The following is a 21,062-nucleotide window of genomic DNA, read 5'->3' on the forward strand; positions in this document are numbered from 1 at the left end:
ATGGCCACGGTGACTTCGCCACCCCCACATACAGGCAGGGACGCCCTCAGCCTCCTGCCACCCCGTCTGAGGTTGGTGCCACCCACGTCCTGGTGGAAGTCCCGGTGGAGTCGCGGTGGAAAGGGCCCTTTTCTGTGACAATAAACTGCCTTTTGGAGTCAGCGTGAGCCGAGCCTTGGGGGGTAGGAAAGCCCCTGAACGAGCACTCGCGCCAGACCCAGCTGGGGACTGTCACCCGTGTCACCCCAAGGGTCCTGGGGTCCCCAGCACGGTGGCAGCAATGGTGCCCGAGTCCCCACGCTGTCCCCACATCCCCACACTGTCCCCATGTCCCTGTGCCCCCCACTGTCCCCACATCCCCACACTGTCCCCATGGACCCCATGCCCCCCCATGTCCCACCATGGTCCCCATGTCCCCACGCTGTCCCCACACCCCACATGGTCCCATGTCCCATGCCCCAAACTGTCCCCATGTCCCCCCACATTCCCTTGTCCCACACTGTCCCATGTCACCCCATGGTCCCCACACCCCTGATGGTGCCTGTGCCCCCCCGTGTCCCCATGCCCCACACTGTCCCCGTGCCACACGCTGTCCCCCTGCCCCACAGGTGACAACCTTCAGCCCCAGCCCAGTGCCCACAGGCCACCTCCCCTGGCACCACCACTGTCCCCAGTGTCCAGCCTGTGGTCAAACTGGTGTCAGCGGCACCCACGGTCCCCAGTGCCACTGTCACCGGCAGCGTCTAGAAGTACATCATGGTGTCCCTGTCCCCCACCAGTGACACTGTTCTGCTGATTAAGGATACCGATTAAACTCGGACACCAGACCGGAAAGAGTAGGCGTATTTTACTGGGGATAACCAAATAATGTAACAGCATAATACAGAAAACATGCAGTAAGAAGAAGCAGAACAGTGCACTTAAAGCAACAAACAGGAAAATACAGAGTGATGCATCAAATCATTACTGCACGAGAGAGAGAGAATAGTGATTAAGAGAAATACATCACCACTTGCATATATCATCATCATCATCCAGCCCCGCAGGCGCTGGGCAGCCCCGGGTGCAGCGAGGATTTGTTGAGCCTGTCCCGGCGAGCGGGAAATCCTACGCGGTGTGTCCACCCGTAGCTGAGGCACCCAAAGTCGCTGTGAGCGGGTCCAGCCTTAGGGACCAAAAATCAGCCACCCAGAATAGCTGGCACCTTTGTTTTGAGCAGAAACATCTGGTTTCATCCTCCTGTTGGATTCCACCCAAAGCCTGGCCAGGGCTCAGGGGAGAACCAAGGGAGTTTCTAACAAGGCACTTGGGTTCTCAGCCTGAACAAGGCTGAACAAGGGAAGTTGGGTACGTTCTCTCCTCACTACTGATTATATTTTGTCTTTCACTAGTGAGTTTACATATCTTACATATCTTTACATATCTGACCTGCTCCATGACCTTCCCTGGCACCGAGGTCAGACTGACAGCTCTATAGTTTCCTGGATCCTCCTCTCTGCCTCTCTTGTAGATGGGTGTTACATTTTCCACCCTCCAGTCCAATGGGACCTCCCCAGTTAGCCATGACTTCAGGTAAATCATGGACAGCGGCTTGGCGAGCACATCTGCCAACTCCCTCAGCACCCTTGGGTGTAACCCATGCGGTCCCACAGACTTGTGTGCATCCAAGTGGTGTAGCAGGTCTCTGACCACCTCCTCTTCAACTGTGCTGACCTCAATCTGCTTCCCCTCCCCATCTCCCAGCTCATGAGGCTGGGTGTCCAGGGAACAGCCAGTCCCACTGCTAAAGACTGAGGCAAAGTAGGTGTTGAGCACCTCAGCCTTTTCCTCATCCTTAGTTACCATGTTTCCCTCTGCATCCAGTAAAGGAGGGAGATTTCCCCTAATCCTCCTTTTGTTGTTAATGAATTTATAGAAACATTTTTTATTATCTTTAACAGCTGTGGCCAAGTTGAGCTCTAGGTGTGCTCTGGCTCTCCTAATGCTCTCCCTGCATAACTTCACTACATCTTTATAGTCTTCATGAGAGACCTGGCCCCTCTTCCACAGGTCATAGATTCTCCTTTTGTTCTTGAGATCCAGCCAAAGGTCCCTGTTTAGCCAGGCCGGTCTCCTTCCCCACCTGCTTGTTTTCTGGCACACGGGAACAGCCCGCTCCTGTGCCTTTAAGACTTTGCTCTTGAAGTATGTCCAGCCTTCCTGGACTCCCATTTCCTTCAGGGCAGCCTCCCAAGGGATTTTGTCAATCAGTCCTTTGAACGGGTCAAAGTCTGGCCTCCGGAAGTCTAAGGTGGCAGTTTTACTAACCCCTCTCTTTGTTTCTCCAAGGATCGAAAACTCAATCATCTCATGATCACTGCACCCCAGACGGCCTCCGACCTTTACCTCCCCCACAAGCTCTTCCCTGTTCACAAGCAGCAGGTCCAGGAGGGCACCTCCCCTGGTCGGCTCACTCACCAGCTGTGTGAGGAAGTTATCCTGGATTGTTCCCTCTGCTGTGCTGTGATCCCAGCAGATACCCGGGAGGTTAAAGTCCCCCACAAGAACAACGGCAAGTGACCGCAAGATTTCTCCCAGATGTTTATAGAAAGCTTCATCCCCCCTCACTGCTTTGGTTGGGGGGTCTAGAGCAGACTGCCACAGCAAGATCTGCTTTATTGGCCCTTAACCTAATCCAAACGCTCTCAACCCCGTTATCACTGTACTTGATTTCTGAGCTGTCACAGCATTCTCTTACATACAGGGCCACTCCACCGCCTCTCCTTCCCTGTCTGTCCCTCCTGAAGAGCTTGCAGCCATCGATGGCAGCACTGCAGTCGTGTGAGGCATCCCACCACGTGTCTGTTATAGCTGATATGTCATAGTTCTCGTGCTGCATCATGGCCTCAAGCTCCCCCTGGTTGTTGCTCATACTGGTGCATTGGTATAGAGGCACTTGAGATGAGCTCATGAATCCAACAGCTTTTTGTGAGCGTGGGCCCCATTCCCCACCAGACCCTTCTCAGGTGCTTTCGGCAGAGACCTCCTCCCCTCCAGCTGCCCATGGGGCTGCTGGCCCCGCCCCCTCCCCTCCAGCTGCCAATGGGGCTGCTGGCCCCGCCCCCTCCCCTCCAGCTGCCAATGGGCTCCTTTCCCGCCCCTCCCCTCAGCCCGATCCCAGCGGCGGAGGCGGTGGCAGCAGCTGCGGAGGTTCCCGCGGGGGCCGGGGCCGGCGCTGGTGGGGGGGGGGGGGGGGCTCGGCCGGCAGCGGCGGCGGGGCCGGGGGAGCGGCGGGGCCGGGAGGACCCCGGCGGGGCGGGCGTGGCGTGCCCCGGGGCGGGCGGGGGGAGCGGAGCGGGCGGAGCGGAGCGGCTCTCTCGGTGCCGGCGGCGGTGGCGAACCGGCCGCCTTTGCCGGGCAGAAGCTGCGTCCCGGCCCCGCGCCGAGAACCGCCCCCCCCTGCCGCCCCCACAGCCCCGGCCCCGGGAGGGGCGAGCGGCGAAACTGCCCCCCCCGCGCCCGGCGCCCTCCGAGGGAGCGAAGCGCCGCTCCGTCCTGACCCCGCCCCCCAGCCCCCGCCGCCTCCGGCCCCCCCGTGGGGACCCCCGGGAGGAGGGAGCCTCGCCCGGCCCCTGCGAGGGAGCAGCCGCTCTGGGTGAGTACAGCGGGACCCTGGAACGGCGGGGGCTTTGGTGGGGAAAAGGGAAAAAAACAGAAAAGCGGCTTCACCCCCCCTCGGGCTGTCCGGTGGCTCTTGGTGCTGAATTCCCGGGGGAAGCTGAAATGGGGGGCGGGGAGCAGCGGTTTGGGGCTGGAAAGGCAACGTCCTTCAGCACTGTCCTGGTGGAGGAGCGACCCAGCCTCATCTGGCCGTTTTAATTACATTTTGCCTCTCTCCCTGTAAATCCCTGAGCCCGGGAGGTATCTCCAGCAGGTACCTTTAATTACAAACTGCTTCCGATGGATTCCGGAATGAGACTGGGATTGCTGGGAAAGGCCTAAACTGCTCTGCTGCCAGATGGCCTTGGCTGGGCACTGGGAGCAGCTTCCCATCCCTACTGCGGCACGGGGTGAGATATTGGTGTGGGGGAAGGAGCCATTTTATGGTTGAATCCCATCGCTGATGGCAGACAGAGCCCAAGGGAAAAACTGCCTGGGCTGCTTCTCCTGCCAGAGCTTAGGGCAGAGTTTCCTCCCGTGAGCGCCTCAGCCCAGGCAGCTCTGACCCATCCTCCTCCTGATGGGATTCACTCCGAATTTTCAATCTGGGGGTGATAATGCCATTTTCCAACAGAAATGGGATTCCAGCTAAACAAGCGTTTAAACCGTCGCAGTCTCTACCAATCCCTCGTTATTAATCAGTGGCTTTTTTCCCCGTTCCCCTCGGTTTCTCGGCCAGCTCGCCTTTCGGCGTGGCGGGGCCGTTCTGCCTGTCCTGTGCCTTCCTCGCAGCCGGAGCTGGGGCAGCCCCTGTCCTTCCCCAACCTCCTGCTCACGGCTCCGCTCCTACAAACGAGACTGTCCCAAGGCCCCTCCTCCCCGAGGCTGTGCACATCCCCCAGGCTGACTGTCGGCATTTCTGTAGCTGATGGGTGCCAGAGGTTCTTCCCAACAGGGTTTGTGTCTCCCTTGGGTGCAGCAGGTTCATCCCAGCCTGCAGGGAGTCCTGGCGGGATGTTGATCGTTATCAGCACCGCTGCCGTTCACCTCGGGGGTGTAACTACTTCTGTGTCAAATGCCATTTGTGAGGCATTTTAGGATCTTTCAAGAATTACTTTGGGGGGTCCAGAGTCTAGGAAAAGGCAATAAGCTGAGCAATGGTGCGTGGGTGAAATAACCGGTGAGAAATACTCATTCCTTGCTGTTCTGAAGTTGTTATTGCTGTTGTTTTCTGGTGTGGCTGTGCTCGGGAGTGAGGCGCTATATAAATACCGGTAAATGTACAGAACTTTCACGGGGTGTAATGTGTGGTTGTTGGGCTTTTTTCACCCCGAGTCATTCGAGTGGTAAAATTAATGAGCTCTGTAATTAGAAGAGAGGACTGTCAGTTAGGATCCCTCCCGGTTTAGGCTCTGGTGTAGCTGGGAGCGAGCTTGCTGTGCGTACACAGCTTGCTGTGAAGGCTCCGCTTTTGGCCCCCCAGGCTCTGACCCAGAGTTTGAGAACTTGGAAGCAGCTGTTGACATCGACCAAAGTCAGAGTTTCCCAGGACCTTTGAAAATTTCCTCTCTGTAGGGCTCTCTTTTTATGGATTTGCATATCCAGCATTACTGACTGCTCGGGAAAATGTAGCCCCAATCTCTTTTCCATCTTCTCGTTACCTGTTAAATCAGGAGAATCGTAGCTCTCACAGAGATTTGAAAAGAGCGTTGATGACATTTAATGACAATACTACAGAGGAGGAAAGAATTTGTTTCAAAAGCTTTAGAAAAACAGCAGTGACAATATGCTGAAATACAAACCATCTCACGTATTAAAAAGGAAAATGAATAGTTTAGGGTTATTTTTTCTGTAAAGCGATCCACGGCTTACATTGGGGATCCCATTTAGAGCTTCTTCCCTTCCTCGGCTGATACCAGGATTTGGCTCCTGTAACAATCCTGTCATGACTGGTGTGACTCCTTCTATTTTATATCTGACTAAGCTCTGTTGGTTGTCACGTTCTGCCATTTCACCCCAAATCAATACTACTTATAACTCTTTTTTTTCCCTCATCAATAACCCTACAGAGAATGACTCTGTTTATTACATTCTGACTTTCTCAAAAGTGGATCTAGCAGAAAATTTGCAGTAGGAGTGAACTCAAATGAACAAACCTTTCAGCTGTCAATATATCTCCTTCCTCCCTGATGTATTTAACCCTGCTGATAGGAAATCTCTCATACTTCAGCTTGTGACCTTCGCCTAATCATCTTTGGTCATCTTGCTTTTCGCTGTAATTCCACAGTTTAGGAACAAAAAAGAAAAGAAAGAAAATAAGGAAGTAGGAGCAGGGTGGGAAGGCTCGTAAGAGGAGAAATGTGGATGGAGCTGATGACAAGTTATTTTGCAGTTTTAAGGCACTGTACAGAGTTCCCTGTCAAACCTGTAGTATGGAGATAATAGCTGTAAGAAGATATTTTTACATACATTTCAAATTCCTGGAATCATATTAAAACTGTGTGTGCGTGTGTAGGGATTCTAAAAGGAGAGGGAGAAAAACAGTTCATCAAGCTTCTGGTTTTGAGATTTGTTCTGTGGCCTGAGAATTGTGCCCTTGTACCCGGAGGTGTCCTGGGCGCGTGTCTGCCTTCCTGTCCCAGGTCAGCGGGGTGAGCTCTGTCCTTCTGCAGTGTCTCTGCAGGGCCCCGTGGGGAGGCTCAGGGCTGCCACACGCAGCTCCGTGGGCTTGGACGGGGCCGTGGGCTGTCGCCTCGTCTGGCCTCCTGGCCTCAGGCAGGGTCAGGACATCTGCCAGCTGTGTCAGATTCTGTGGTAGTTTTATGTTGTCTGTGTCCAGTTATTTGTAGACTTTAACATCCAAAACAACCCAAAGTGTGTCAACCATGATTTAGCAAATTCTTTTTTTTCTAGAAGGCGCAGAAGGGCACTGGAGCTTCACTGAAGTGTGTAAGCGTGCTTTTATTTTGGTAGGGCTGAACACAACCGGGAAGGTGGTGTTTTTGTGCAGACCGGGGCTTCCTGAAGGAAAAAAAAATGGATCTTACAGCTTCTTTCTTCTCTGCGATCCTGGCCCTTTTGGTTTTGGCAGATCCAAGCGTATACAGCCTTCGAGCATTTGTGTTCTCGTGTCTCAGTGGCTGCCGCCTTCTCTTCCACCTGGCGGGGACCTGCTCCGTTGCTCTGAGGAGTCTGTTGGATTCAGCAGCCGTGGTGGAAGGTGTTGCTGCCCGTGGCTCGTCTCCCTTCTCTGGAGGTTGTCAGCACAGCAACAGCAGCCAGCAGCTGCTGCTCCTCAGCTCCCGCAGCGTGAAGCTGGCTGGCACAATCCAGCACGTCAGCGCTGTGAACCTGGGGGAGCTGAAGAAACGCTGCACAGTTGCTCTTGTTGCCCCTCTGGTCCTGGTGTTGATCTCCAGCAAAAGGGAGGAGCTGGAGGCTCAGTGCTGCTCCTCTGGCAGAGCCCGTGTGCCAGCCCCGAGCTGCAGGACTTGTCCTGGGGTGAGGTTCAGGCTGTGCTGACCCCGGCAGGAATTTCCCTCATCGGTTCAGTGGGGTCAGTGTTTTGAGCCTGGTGTCTCCAGTGTTCCAGTGAAGTGTTCCAGTGAAGGTGAAGCCAGATAGTCTGCTCTGAGAACACTGAGTCTGCCCAGCCAGCTCCGTGGCATTTGTGTACCCAACAAGTGAATTCTGTAGCACACGAACCTCATCTGCATCACTTGAGCTGTGTGGGGATTTTTGAAAATGTTTTCTTTCATGTTTGTGAGCACACATCTGGATATTTTGGCAGGTGTGCTAGTGGGGGGAGAGTGAATGTGCTGTGTTCTGACTGAAGACTTGCCATTAAGCCTACAGATATATTAATTGTGTATGACTGTGTGGTGGTTTGACCTTGGCTAAATGCCAGGTACCCACTGAGTCACTCTATCACTTCCCCCCCGCCTTCCCCTGTTTTCTCAACAGGGCAAAGAGGGGAAGGAATATAAGATAGGAAAAAAACCCAACCAAGCCTTGTGGGTAAAACAAAAGCAGTTCTAATATAAGCAAAGCGAAGCAAAGGTCCGCACGCGGAAGCAAAAAAAAAAAAGAAAACAGATTTATTCTCTATTTCCCATGAACAGGCGATCTCGGGCCTTCTCAGGAAGCAGGGCTCCACTACGCGTAGTGGTTGCCTCGGAGGACCAACGGTGACCCCCACCCCTTCCTCCTTTCTCCCAGCTTTATACTGAGCAGACGTCATATGGTCTGGAATATCCCTTTGGTCAGTTGGGGTCAGCTGTCCTGGTTGTGTCCCCTCCCAAGATCTTGCCCACCCCGTCCCACTGTGGGGGGGGAAAATGTCAGAAAGAGCCTTGGTGCTGTGTAAGCACCACTCAGCAGTAGCCACAGCACCAGTGTGCTATCAACACCCTGCCAGCTCCAACATAAAACACAGCACCATGAGGGCTGCTACAGGGGAAAACCAATTCCGGCTCAGCCAGACCCGGTACAGTCTCCACCCCTTATTCCATACCATTGACATCACGCCCAGGTCCCACATAACACTCATTTATCCATTCCGAAAGCTTTCTTCACTCCTCCAGATGTTCAGTGACTTGGCTCCCATCTGTCAAGATGGAAGTTCAGGACAGGAGCAGTATGTTTGACTGTTGGACTCCAGCACCGGCTAGGTTTGGGACATCATCGCATGGGTCTGGTTCACTCTTCGTCGTTCCTACTTCCTCCATCGCTTCCTGCAACAGATTGTCTTGGCTGTAAGGGAAAACAATTCAGACATCAGCAATTTTATCAGTTAGGAAGTAGGAATTCTGCTGGGGTGTCTGAAGAGCTGTTGGGAGGCCTGTGCTGAGAGGGGTCTGGATGGCAGGACTGCTGCATCTGATCTGCCTCTACGAGGAGCTGAGGCTTTACTCACCTGCAGGGGTTTGTCTCTGCAACAAGCGTCTCAGGTGTGCGTGTGAGAGAGAACGATGGGGTGTTCTTGTGTCGGTGATACTGGAGGCAGAGAGAGAGGAAGTGCTACTTGGATAGATTTTTTTTGGAGCTCTACATCTCTAAGCAGGTTTTGTTCCCCTTCAGTAACTTCTTCCAATGTTTGTGCCATTGACTGAGGCCATCAGAAGCTCCGTAACGGAAGAACCTAGGAAGAAATCTTCCGTAGCCTTGTCCGGTTTGCTTTGGTATTCTCTTTTTGTTGGTCTGCTTGATAACCTTGCTTTGATACATCCATAACTGCTTAAACCAGGAGATTGTGAGTAGACTTTGAGGAACTATTAAGCAATGAGTGTGACTAACCATTTTAGAGTGTGCAGGCAGTCATGGTTCCAGTGGAAGAAGTTCACGTGACTCACCAGAAATCACCGTTATGCTTCAGGTGTGAAATTGCAGGTGCTTCCTGGTGGCACCTGGTGTGCGCTGCACACACTAGAAGGCACTGCTGGCTCTGTCTGCTGTGTCTTGTTCCAGGAATGCAACGGCATCGTGTCTGCTGCAGCAGCTGCCTTCCTCCTCCCCGCTCTGCAGACTCGCAGGCTGCCACTTACAGGGACAGGGGGTAGAAGCATCAGTGGAGGAGAGACACCCTGCCCTGAGGTAACCTGTTCTCAGGGGTTGTTTCAGTGCATTCCGTGGGGCAGGAGTGCTAGAAGGACGGGGTGAGGAGAAGGGCAGCCCCATGGAGCCAAGGACGTTATCCATGGAACTGAGCCCAGAAAGAAGGGAGGGGTGGGGCGAGGGGTTTTAAGGTGTGGTATCGTAACGCTTTTCACTGTCCCACTGTGTCTGTTAAGTGGTGGTGGTGTTAGTGTTTGAATTCAAGTGCTATTCTTGTTTTCTTCCCCTAACAAGTCTGTCTTTTGCCCCTGACTGTAATGGGTGAGCCAGCCCCCCCTGTCATTATCTCGATTCCTGAGCTTTTTGCTTCCTTTCTCCTTCCCAGTGCTGGGGGGGAAGGGGTGAGTGAGCGGCTGCGTGGTGCGCAGTTGCCCTCTGGGCTCAAATCAGGGCAAAATTTAAGGATGGTATCCACCTAAACAGGTCAGAAAGTGAAAATCCATCAGGAGCTATGGCGATTTGATGTAATGTTTTTGAATGTTTGGAAATGGCACGGGACATGGTGTTCGATTTGTCGAGCTTTGTAACATCGGTGCAACAGGGGGTTTGAATCAGCGCACGGACACCTCCTTGTTGCAGGGTGAGCGTATCGAGTCCCAGATGGTTTTGTCCTGCTCTCAAAGGTAAAGAAGGATTTTCCTGCTTCCATGGGAGCAGACAGATTTTTGAGAGCTCTTTGTAGTTCGTTTAGAACGAGTCTGGGAATTAATGTTGTGATTAAACATCTCCACCCAGAATCATGGGGGGTTCCTCATACAGTGGGTGAAGAGGTGGAGGGTCAGATCTACACCTGGGTCAGGGGCTGCATTAACCCCCCGCCTCCCGCTGCAGGAATGAGCCGAGGCAGAGGCGCTGTGGAACAAACATGAAACCTTTAATAAATTATGGAAGAAAGAGAGATATGGGAAAGGGCTGGGGCGGGAGCGGGCAGGTGCAGGTCGTATGTTGCGGGGATTCGTGCTCCACACCTTCTCCATCACGCTGTCAATAGCAACTGCGGGGGTGTGGGGCCCTTTGTCCCCTGACGTCCCTCATGTTCTTCCTCTTCTTGGGTGGGGGGGAGGTCTCCTGCGCCTTGGGGCTGCCGGCCAGCACAGGGCGCTTGGCCCGCTTGCCATGCGCCCGGCCCAATCCGGGCACCCCCGGGCAGTTGACACGGAAGGGCAGCGGCAGGCGGGTGAGAACCACCCGGGGCTGCCTCTGCAGCACCTCCTCCGTCAGCCGGACTGTGCGGGGAGGGTGACGCTGGAGGGCAGCCAGGGGACTGGGCAGAGAGGTCTCCCGAGCACCCTTCAGGGGATTCTCCAGGGGCAGGCGGGTGAGAACCACCCAGGGCTGCCTCCGCAGCACCTCCTCCGTCAGCCCGGCTGTGCTGGGTGGGTGACGCTGGGGGGCAGCCAGGGGACTGGGCAGAGGGTTCTCCCGAGGATGCTCCAGGGGACTCTCCACAGCAGGCTCCAGGGCACTCCCCATGGCAAGGACCGCTGCCACCTCTCCCTGCCGCCCCTCGGGGTCTGGCAAGGGGGATGTCGCCACCCCCGAGAAGGGGTTGCTGTGCCCCAGCCCCGCCACTGATGGTTGCTGCTTGGGGCAGCCACCCTCTGCCACATACTCGAGGAGCTTCTGGAAGAGGGCGGTCGAGCAGGGGCTGTTGGGGACTTCAGGGACAGCGTCCTTGCCATCCACGGCGTCGAGCCAGGCAAGCGTGTCGGTAATGTCCACGGTGAAAGACAGCTCGTCCTCAAACAGCATGTTGTCCCCTGCCAGCTCAGGAAAGGCCTCGGCAAAGGCGTCTGACCCCAGCTCGGGCAGGTCCGGGGGCATGGCCGGGGCCTTGGGGATGGTCACCCCTGCTGAAAAAGCAATCAAAGTCAGCCCAGCCCCGGGGCCATGCAAGCTTTCCTGCACACAGGACACCTGCCCGCAGGCTCTGCCACCCCCAAATCTCACCTGTGCGCTTTGTCGTGGTTTTTCCTGGTGCTGTAGCCAGGTGAGGGCTGGCACTGCAGATGCTGTCCTCGGTGACCCCCATCGGCTGGAGGGGCACCAGCATCCCCACCATCACCTGCTGTCCCCAGCTGTGGGCAGGGGGACAGGGAGCAGCCAAGGAGCAGAACTGCACCCCAGGGGGGAGCTGCACCATGGGGTTGAGCCACATGCCGGGGAGGAGCTGCACCAGCTGCCCCGGGGCCCCCATGGGCCCTGGCCCCCCCTGCCAGACGCTGGCCTGGGGCAGCTGGTAGGTGATGGGGGGCAGCTGGGCAGGCTCAGAGGCCGCTGGCAGACCCGGGACAGAGCGCAGCATGTCTGCAGTGACTGGTGGCGGCGCGGCTGCAGCACTGACGCTCTGACACCCTGTCGTCGGGTGGTTTGTATCTGCCCCATTATGACATCAGCCCTAACGACACCCCATAACCTGGGGCCGGCTGTGAGCCGCTCCGCAGGCAATGGGGTCCTGGACACTCCGGCCCCTCGCTCCATGGCTGCCCTCAGCCTTTGCTTACCCACAGCCCAGATGTCACTGGGCCCTGTACCTACACCCTGTTGATGGCTGCTCTGAGCAAAAAGAGCCTTGTGACTCCCCTGCAACTTTTCAGTGTTATCTGGCCTGGTGTAAAGCTCCCCAGATGTAGGCACCAACTGCCCTGGTACCAGCTCACGCAGGAGGAAGCTGAGGCACAGGCTGGCTAATGCCAGTGATGAAGCCACAACTACTCTGTCCCTGCCGTATCTGCTGCCAGTTTGGAGGGGTGGAAGGTGTCGCTCAGGGCCAAGGAGAGGAGAGCGGGGGGACAGGGAGCCCCGTGCTGACTCCTCACTGGCTTCACTCCTGGCCAGCTGCTTTTCCTCTGTGCCGGGACGGAGAGCACAGCGGGGGCTGGAGGGCGTTGGTCCCCCAGGAGCTGCGCGGGATCCCGGGGTGTTGCTGAATGATGACCAGCGCCTGCTGCGGGTTGGCAGTGGGAGCCGCTGCGCTGATTCCCCGCGGCGAGCGTGTGCTGGGGTCGGTGTGACACACGCGGGTCGTGTTTGGGAAGAGCTGGCGCTGGGGACGCAGGAGAGCTGCCTTTGGGAGAGCCTTTTTCTGTTTCTGGGCTGCAACACTGGCGTTTTATTGTCTCTGCAGATGTCCTCGATAACAGTTGTGTTATCACTGAGGATGGAGAAGGCGGCAGGTGCTGTTTTGTGAGGCACCGCTGCTTGGCGCTGTGTTGTCGTCCCTGTCACCCGTCATCAGGAGGTTGTACCGGCTCCTGTGAACCAGTACAAATTACACGTTTGTTTTGTTGTTTGGGCTACTGGCCTCATTGTCTCTCCAACCTGCTGTCATCATGGAAAAGAAAAAATACGTTACTACAGTGTATTAAAACCCAGAAAAAAACCCTTCTCATCTTTTGATAATACTTTTTTCCTAGTTCTCTTTGGGGGGCTTGTGTTTTGCATAATGGCACTGATTTATTTAGATATATATTTATATATTAATGTATTTATATATTCACATGTTATTGTTCCAGATTATGTCCTTTAACAAACATCGGCAATTTTCTCACTGGGAATTCTCCAGATAAATTTTCCCAGTGAACCCTCCAGCCATTCGTATACAGACCCGTGTTCAAGCTTTAATAAGTTTCTATTTATTCTGCTTAAAAGCAAACATCTCCAGACAGAAGAGACTGACGGGCACACGAAAGACCACTTTGATCTCCTTCCCCAGCCAGCACAGCTCTATGAACTGGAGCGTGCTGAACTCATGTTGTGGGAAGCCTGGGAAAGATACTTTCCAAAATGCTGCTGTCTGTGAGAACACTCCTTGTGAATGACTTGGTGAGAGGAGGATGGTGATAAATATCATCAGTCTCTGTCGCTGGTGCTGGGAGCAATCGATAGCTGCGCTCGGTGGAAGCTGGTTGCCGATGTGCCTACAAGCCGTGGTAGGTGGGGCACTCACAAGGCAAACCAAGCAGAACACGTCTGCCTGTTAAGCTGATATGAAATGCGTATCCTGTCAGTCTTGTGAAGTCACACAGATCTGTCTGCTCTTTGGAAAGCGAGTCACTGATTAGAGACAGGGGCCAGGACCTGCAGGGGTCCAGATCCAGTACTGGAGCAAGTGGAAACCACAAACCATTCAGAAATTTTAAGAGCATGTTGTGATCATCACTATGCACACACTGACTTATACTGACTTTTTTTTTTGGTACTTGGAAATAAAATACAATCTTTTAAAAGGAAAAAAAAAAGTCTCTTACTGAAAGCTGTTAACTTTTCCATCTTGAAAATATTCTCCTCCTTTTTTTCTTCTTAGTCATCATTTCTCCTTCCTCGGGCTTGTCTTAGCCACTCTCTCCCTCCCACTTTCTTTCTCTCTTGGTGACTGACAGGTTTCAGGAATGAGCTTCCGAGGAGTCTGAAAGAAAAAAATCTCTTCCAGATTGGCTATTTTTCGATTAACTCCTAGAAATATATCTTGCAGGCAGTTCAGAAGACTGGCCATAAAATACACACTCCTTCCCCTCTGGGTTCCCCTTTCAGCTGCAGTTCCAGGCAGTGATAATCAGCAGCTGTCAGTGAACCTCAGTCAGCATCACGTTCGTGAGGGTCCATGCTCGGGACTGATTTCTGCAGCACAAGTTCACCCCTGCCAAAAGCAGATGTTCTTAACAAACACACCCCTTTCTTCCATTCTGCCATCACTTGGGGGTTTTTGTGGGTTTTTTTTGTTGTTGTTGGGTTTTTTTTCCTTAAGAGCATGTCAGTTTCCTTCTTGGTTCAAACCCTCTCTTAAAGTGACCTGAGTAACCCACCCTCTGCTTTCACAGCCAGTGGTGGGACCCCAGCGTCTTTTCTCTCGGCATCATCCCCACAGCAGCTCTGTTTGTCTCCCGCAGCATGTTCCTTCTGAAGAGCCCAATTCAAGTCTGCAGCAACAGCCTTAAATTATACCTCTTTATCTTCTCTTACCCATTCCCCACCCCATCCAGTGAAAATCACACGGAGCGAAGAGACCCCCTTTTGTATTCCAGCATCAGCTTTCTCCCCCTCTTTGTGACACAGGCAGGAGAGAAGGTAGCAAACTCAAAATACTAAATCAGCTGAGTCAAAAATTAACCTATTAGACGCGAAGGCCCATCTCTGCCGCTGCCTCCTGCACCACAATCAGCAGCAACAAGCATCATGTGTCCAGACATCTGGATCCAAAAAGTGATGTACGTGTAATTCCCGCCCCAGGGCACAGGAAAGCAGGCCCCTGCCTCAACAGAGACAGGTGAGAAAAGGAAGGGACACACATGCAGCTGTGCCCCAAGTGCTTCCTGGAGAGATGTCACAGACAGAAACATCCCCACTACCCCCAGGTCCAGCCCAGCCGAGAATCAAAGGAGACGTCAAGCACCTGCCCAACATAGAATAGGCCTGACACAACGGAGACTTATCAAAGCAAATTTATTGCCCATCCTAACCGTCTGACAGTTTAAATGAATAATTACAGATAATAAACTACAGTGCAAATTAAAGCGTGCCTTACAGAGATTGTAAACTGCTCAACAGACTTGGACTGGCAACGAGAGGAGGAAAGGAAAATTGAACTCTTAATACAAAACCTTTTAATTAATATCTTCCTCAGAGAGCAGAGCACAAAAGATTCGATATTCATGCTCATCCATCCCTGGGCGGTTACACAAGACATTTCAGACATGTAACAAGCTCGGGTGGGGGGGGAACAGGGAACAGGGAAAACAGTGCATGACACACATTTCAATAGTTCTGAGTTAGTTCCTCTGCTTCATCTAATACTTGTGGTGACAACCACACAATTCTGTTATGTCAGCTGAAGAAGCCGCTTAATAACACAGACATAACTCAGTTTCAGTTTTTATTGCTGTAAAGAGAAGCAGACTTGATGGTTGTCAATAGGCAATATCTAAATGAAACAAATGAAACAGTATACAGCAACAGTTCCTATTCATTCCACATTTTTGATTTACAGAGTTTATGGTGGGTCTGTGGCAAAGCCAGGAATGGAACAAAGTTCTTCTTCAAAGAAAACAGAACTTCTTCAAAGTGCCAGTTTTCCACCTTGGTTACAGAAGAACCATCAGAAAGACTTCACAAAGTCTGTAGATGAGCCACAAGGTAACATTCCAGTGGACTAATTTGTTTGGGGAAAACTACAGAAGGCAAAGGAACTGGTCAGTGCTTGCAGGTGAAAAAGAAAAAAAAAAAAAAAAAAAAGAAAGGAATGGTGACTGTGTGTCCCTTACCTGCTGTGGAGGCTGGATCATCTTTTCGAGGATGGTGACTCTGGGTGTGGCACGTGTAAAGGGCTGCTGAGCACTGCCTGGCACACACTGTACGAATAGCTCCCTCCTGCATTTGCTCTGGATTGTGATGGGCACGATCCTTTCTCCAAGAATTTGCTGGCACTTTCTACTTAATGCTCCCTGCTGACAAAACAGCCGGATCAGTCACAGGTTGTGCAGACGTGACGCAGAGCTCAGACCCAGAGCACGCGACGTTTGCAGAATTTATTCTCTAGAGGTGTCTTTTGCTTTTCAGGGCCCTGGGCCTCTGTTTGCATTTCATCCTGAAGGAGGACTAGACCTCCACTACAAACGGGAGAGAAGCGTTTTGAAGCTCATCTTGTATAATTGATGCCAAATGATGTTACTGTCGGGAGACTCCGGCTGCTTTGGAACTCGCTTGCCAGCGGAGGGAGCGCAGCAGTGCCGCGGGGCTCTGTCTGCTGGGGATCAGAACTCGGCACGGTTACAAGTAGCACACGGCTCACAGTGCTGTATAGACCTGTGGGGGTGACGCTTCCAAGCAGCCTGCCTGTTGCCTTGCAAATTAAAAGAAAGGGTTTTAGCACAGAAATCTTTTCATGAACAAAATTGCAAGCACCGAGTTACGGAATTGTTCTAGAAGTGTGCGTCTTACTCGGTGTAAAGAGCCGTCAAACAGGGTTGGTTCAATACGCTCGGTCGCTGGTTTTGCATAACCTATTTAACCTGGTTAAAATGTTTTCACAGGAGGAGAGGAGTGAAGTCAAAGGTCCAAAGGCGGTGGAATACGTGACCAGTATATCTCCCATCATTAACACCGGTCTGACACCAGCGCCACCTCCGCCCCAGCAAAAAGGTGGAAACCCAGTGAGAGGTGGGGTAACCAGAGGGAGACAACTGCGTCCCATCACTGTACCCACTGACACAGAGCAACCTCCAAGGAAGGTAAGTTAGCTCTGTCTACTTCTCTGTTTATGTACAGGTATATAATCTTCCTTGTTGGTGTATTTGCCTAATGCTGAAAGGTGTGTATACCTAGTTTGCATAAAGATTCACTGAATTTTTGAAAGAAATAAAATTCACAACTATTAAAATATGTAACTGCCACCCGTCTCTCTCTATACTAAAAGATTTGGTGTTTTTCATCAGCTGGGGGGAAAAAGGGTGCTTGACCAGAAAAACCATGGGAACTCTTACTTAAAGCCTTCTGGTTTAGTCAATCTGATCCTGTCTCTGACCACATCTGGTACCAGAACTTCAGAGGGGTATGTGAAATGCCTTGAGCGTGTGAAAACTTCCTCTGTTACACTGTATCTCCAGCCAGTTCTGACTCCTGTAAAGGAAATTGTAGGAACCCTGGATTGGGAGGCACGATGCGGGTCATGGTCCCTGCAATTTTGGGCGATTCGATGCAGTGGATTTTCAGTTTGAAATCTTTTCCTCCCCTTCTGCATGTTACAAAGCCCCTTCCAATTTAAGCAGCTCAAGGCCTGCCTTAAAAGACTGGAAGCCTCAAGTGTACGCCACACGTACATGCTCTGTGTGTGCAACTTCTGTTAGAGCTGGAAGCTGAATGCATTTTTTGTGTATTTCCTGCTGCAGAATTCTGGAGTCGTCTTCAGGCCCCCGGTACGCAGCGGCGCATGTGTCACCATGGCCTTTGTGGGAAAAAATCTCCGTTTATCTGGCAAGGATGCTGATGGCAGGAGTGAAATCAGAGTCTATCAGCAGCACTGTGGAGGAGAAAACCTTTGTGTCTACAAAGGCAGCCTATTGGAAGGAGGTGAGGATGAAGAGTCAAAGAGTTCATGTCAATTCTGGCAAGATCTTCTTTTTTTTTTGGCTAAAATGTTGGTGTGGTATCAAAATGGGATTTTTATGCCATCTGCCTCCACACTAAATCTGGATCTACTGTTTCATGATTGAAAGTGAGGTTAGAATGACTTCTGCAAATTCCAGTAGAAGGAGTTTAGAGAACTAATTTAACAAAATACTGTAGCCTAGGTTAATTTCGTATAGAGATGTGTGCTTACTAAAGTAGTAGTAGTAGCAAACTGTCCTTAAATAGGGGTTATCTGTTTGTGACTTGCTACAACACATCAGTGCATGTTGCTTATTACTGCAGAAGGAGAAGTACATAATGGGAGCCCAATTCCCATCTCTTTGACGTGAGTGCAATTCCATAGCACCAGTAACAGGCGAATTGTGTTCTGGGACCCTGGGAAGAGGCAGTGGCTGGGAGATTGTCACTTATGAGGAAGAGTGATTCCACCGATGACACCCCTCATTCCAGCTCACAGAACCCCTGTGTTGGCGTTTTCAGCGGGTGTGGGAAGATGGTGCAGAGCTCCCTGCGCTCCCGCCCGTCCCCGAGGCTGTGGGTGCAGGGCGGCGTGCCCGCAGATCAGCTCACGGGGCTGCTGCGGCTGGCTCCCCGCTGTGTCCTCTGTGCCTGCTCCTCTTGTCCGCAGCCCCGCTCACACGCCTGAGGGAGTGACCGGTGTAGAGGGGGTACAACCCCGTCCCCCCGGCACGGAGCGGGGTGGCCGCCTCGGCGCCCTCACGGCCTGGATGCCAAGCAGTGCCCTTGCAGAGCAGCCTGAACCGGCTCCAGAAGCAGCATGTTTCAGGTGCCCGGTGTTCCCTGAGCCCAGCCATGTCCGTGCAGGCCCAGAGCCGCTGGTGCTGAGCTGTGCTCATCTGGAGCCTCGGCTGCTCCCTGCGAGGTGTGTCCCACTGCGGGGGCTCTGACATGCTGCTGCCCTGCACCGGGTAGGCACGTGCCAGGAATCCTAAACCTCCTGTGCACGATGCCCACTCTTGTAAGGCAAGGGCGGAGTGAATTTTGTGGAGATGGGAGTCTCTGCTCTCTGTTCTCCTGTAGCTGTGAGTGGCCAAACTGAGTGGCTTGTCACAGGGGTGTCCAGCTTGGCACTCAGGGGTTGGAGAGAGACGAGGCTGTTGTGTGGGGAGGAGGTGGAGTACTACCAACTAATTAATGTAGCCGAGTCTAGAGCAGACTCCCACAGCAAGATCTGCTTTATTGGCCCTTAACCTAATCCAAACACTCTCAACCCCGTTATCCCTGTACTTGATTTCTGAGCTGTCACAGCATTCTCTTACATACAGGGCCACTCCACCACCTCTCCTTCCCTGTCTGTCCCTCCTGAAGAGCTTGCAGCCATCGATGGCAGCACTGCAGTCGTGTGAGGCATCCCACCACGTGTCTGTTATAGCTGCTATGTCATAGTTCTCGTGCTGCATCATGGCCTCAAGCTCCCCCTGGTTGTTGCTCATACTGGTGCATTGGTATAGAGGCACTTGAGATGAGCTCATGAATCCAACAGCTTTTTGTGAGCGTGGGCCCCATTCCCTACCAGACCCTTCTCAGGTGCTTTTGGCAGAGATCTCCTCCCCTCCAGCTGCCAATGGGGCTGCTGGCCCCGCCCCCTCCCCTCCAGCTGCCAATATGCTGAAATACAAACCATCTCACGTGTTAAAAAGGAAAATGAATAGTTTAGGGTTCTTTTTTCTGTAAAGCGATCCACGGCTTACATTGGGGATCCCATTTAGAGCTTCTTCCCTTCCTCGGCTGATACCAGGATTTGGCTCCTGTAACAATCCTGTCATGACTGGTGTGACTCCTTCTATTTTATATCTGACTAAGCTCTGTTGGTTGTCACGTTCTGCCATTTCACCCCAAATCAATACTACTTATAACTCTTTTTTTTCCCTCATCAATAACCCTACAGAGAATGACTCTGTTTATTACATTCTGACTTTCTCAAAAGTGGATCTAGCAGAAAATTTGCAGTAGGAGTGAACTCAAATGAACAAACCTTTCAGCTGTCAATATATCTCCTTCCTCCCTGATGTATTTAACCCTGCTGATAGGAAATCTCTCATACTTCAGCTTGTGACTTTCGCCTAATCATCTTTGGTCATCTTGCTTTTCGCTGTAATTCCACAGTTTAGGAACAAAAAAGAAAAGAAAGAAAATAAGGAAGTAGGAGCAGGGTGGGAAGGCTCGTAAGAGGAGAAATGTGGATGGAGCTGATGACAAGTTATTTTGCAGTTTTAAGGCACTGTACAGAGTTCCCTGTCAAACCTGTAGTATGGAGATAATAGCTGTAAGAAGATATTTTTACATACATTTCAAATTCCTGGAATCATATTAAAACTGTGTGTGCGTGTGTAGGGATTCTAAAAGGAGAGGGAGAAAAACAGTTCATCAAGCTTCTGGTTTTGAGATTTGTTCTGTGGCCTGAGAATTGTGCCCTTGTACCCGGAGGTGTCCTGGGCGCGTGTCTGCCTTCCTGTCCCAGGTCAGCGGGGTGAGCTCTGTCCTTCTGCAGTGTCTCTGCAGGGCCCCGTGGGGAGGCTCAGGGCTGCCACACGCAGCTCCGTGGGCTTGGACGGGGCTGTGGGCTGTCGCCTCGTCTGGCCTCCTGGCCTCAGGCAGGGTCAGGACATCTGCCAGCTGTGTCAGATTCTGTGGTAGTTTTATGTTGTCTGTGTCCAGTTATTTGTAGACTTTAACATCCAAAACAACCCAAAGTGTGTCAACCATGATTTAGCAAATTCTTTTTTTTCTAGAAGGCGCAGAAGGGCACTGGAGCTTCACTGAAGTGTGTAAGCGTGCTTTTATTTTGGTAGGGCTGAACACAACCGGGAAGGTGGTGTTTTTGTGCAGACCGGGGCTTCCTGAAGGAAAAAAAAATGGATCTTACAGCTTCTTTCTTCTCTGCGATCCTGGCCCTTTTGGTTTTGGCAGATCCAAGCGTATACAGCCTTCGAGCATTTGTGTTCTCGTGTCTCAGTGGCTGCCGCCTTCTCTTCCACCTGGCGGGGACCTGCTCCGTTGCTCTGAGGAGTCTGTTGGATTCAGCAGCCGTGGTGGAAGGTGTTGCTGCCCGTGGCTCGTCTCCCTTCTCTGGAGGTTGTCAGCACAGCAACAGCAGCCAGCAGCTGCTGCTCCTCAGCTCCCGCAGCGTGAAGCTGGCTGGCACAATCCAGCACGTCAGCGCTGTGAACCTGGGGGAGCTGAAGAAACGCTGCACAGTTGCTCTTGTTGCCCCTCTGGTCCTGGTGTTGATCTCCAGCAAAAGGGAGGAGCTGGAGGCTCAGTGCTGCTCCTCTGGCAGAGCCCGTGTGCCAGCCCCGAGCTGCAGGACTTGTCCTGGGGTGAGGTTCAGGCTGTGCTGACCCCGGCAGGAATTTCCCTCATCGGTTCAGTGGGGTCAGTGTTTTGAGCCTGGTGTCTCCAGTGTTCCAGTGAAGTGTTCCAGTGAAGGTGAAGCCAGATAGTCTGCTCTGAGAACACTGAGTCTGCCCAGCCAGCTCCGTGGCATTTGTGTACCCAACAAGTGAATTCTGTAGCACACGAACCTCATCTGCATCACTTGAGCTGTGTGGGGATTTTTGAAAATGTTTTCTTTCATGTTTGTGAGCACACATCTGGATATTTTGGCAGGTGTGCTAGTGGGGGGAGAGTGAATGTGCTGTGTTCTGACTGAAGACTTGCCATTA

General features: G+C 52.5%; 2 protein-coding genes across 2 annotated transcripts in view; both read left to right on the forward strand.

Moving 5' to 3' along the window:
• LOC141927691 (uncharacterized) lies at positions 1–15,372 on the forward strand. Its single transcript, XM_074834943.1, has 5 exons — positions 1–71; positions 675–741; positions 3,150–3,217; positions 3,330–3,634; positions 15,239–15,372. Exons 1-5 carry the CDS (start codon positions 1–3, stop codon positions 15,370–15,372), a joined length of 645 nt encoding a protein of 214 aa, XP_074691044.1.
• LOC141927756 (glutamate rich 3-like) overlaps positions 15,340–21,062 on the forward strand; it is a 13,020-nt gene continuing 7,297 nt past the window's right edge. The window contains exons 1-3 of the mRNA XM_074835021.1: positions 15,340–15,384; positions 16,281–16,478; positions 17,136–17,316. Coding sequence (XP_074691122.1) covers positions 15,373–15,384; positions 16,281–16,478; positions 17,136–17,316 — 391 coding nt within the window. The 5' untranslated portion in view covers positions 15,340–15,372. The remainder of the gene's footprint in view (positions 15,385–16,280; positions 16,479–17,135; positions 17,317–21,062) is intronic.

The sequence above is a fragment of the Strix aluco genome, chromosome 10, assembly GCF_031877795.1.
Source record: "Strix aluco isolate bStrAlu1 chromosome 10, bStrAlu1.hap1, whole genome shotgun sequence".
NCBI classification, from domain to species: domain Eukaryota; kingdom Metazoa; phylum Chordata; class Aves; order Strigiformes; family Strigidae; genus Strix; species Strix aluco.

Coding starts and splice junctions, on each gene's coding strand:
- LOC141927691 (XM_074834943.1), top strand. CDS start 1: ATGGCCACGGTGACTTCGCCACCCCCACATACAGGCAGGGACGCCCTC. Junction 742..3,149: donor GTGCCACTGTCACCGGCAGC/GTCTAGAAGTAC, acceptor CCCTCCCCTCAG/CCCGATCCCAGCGGCGGAGG. Junction 3,635..15,238: donor CGAGGGAGCAGCCGCTCTGG/GTGAGTACAGCG, acceptor TTTGATTTACAG/AGTTTATGGTGGGTCTGTGG.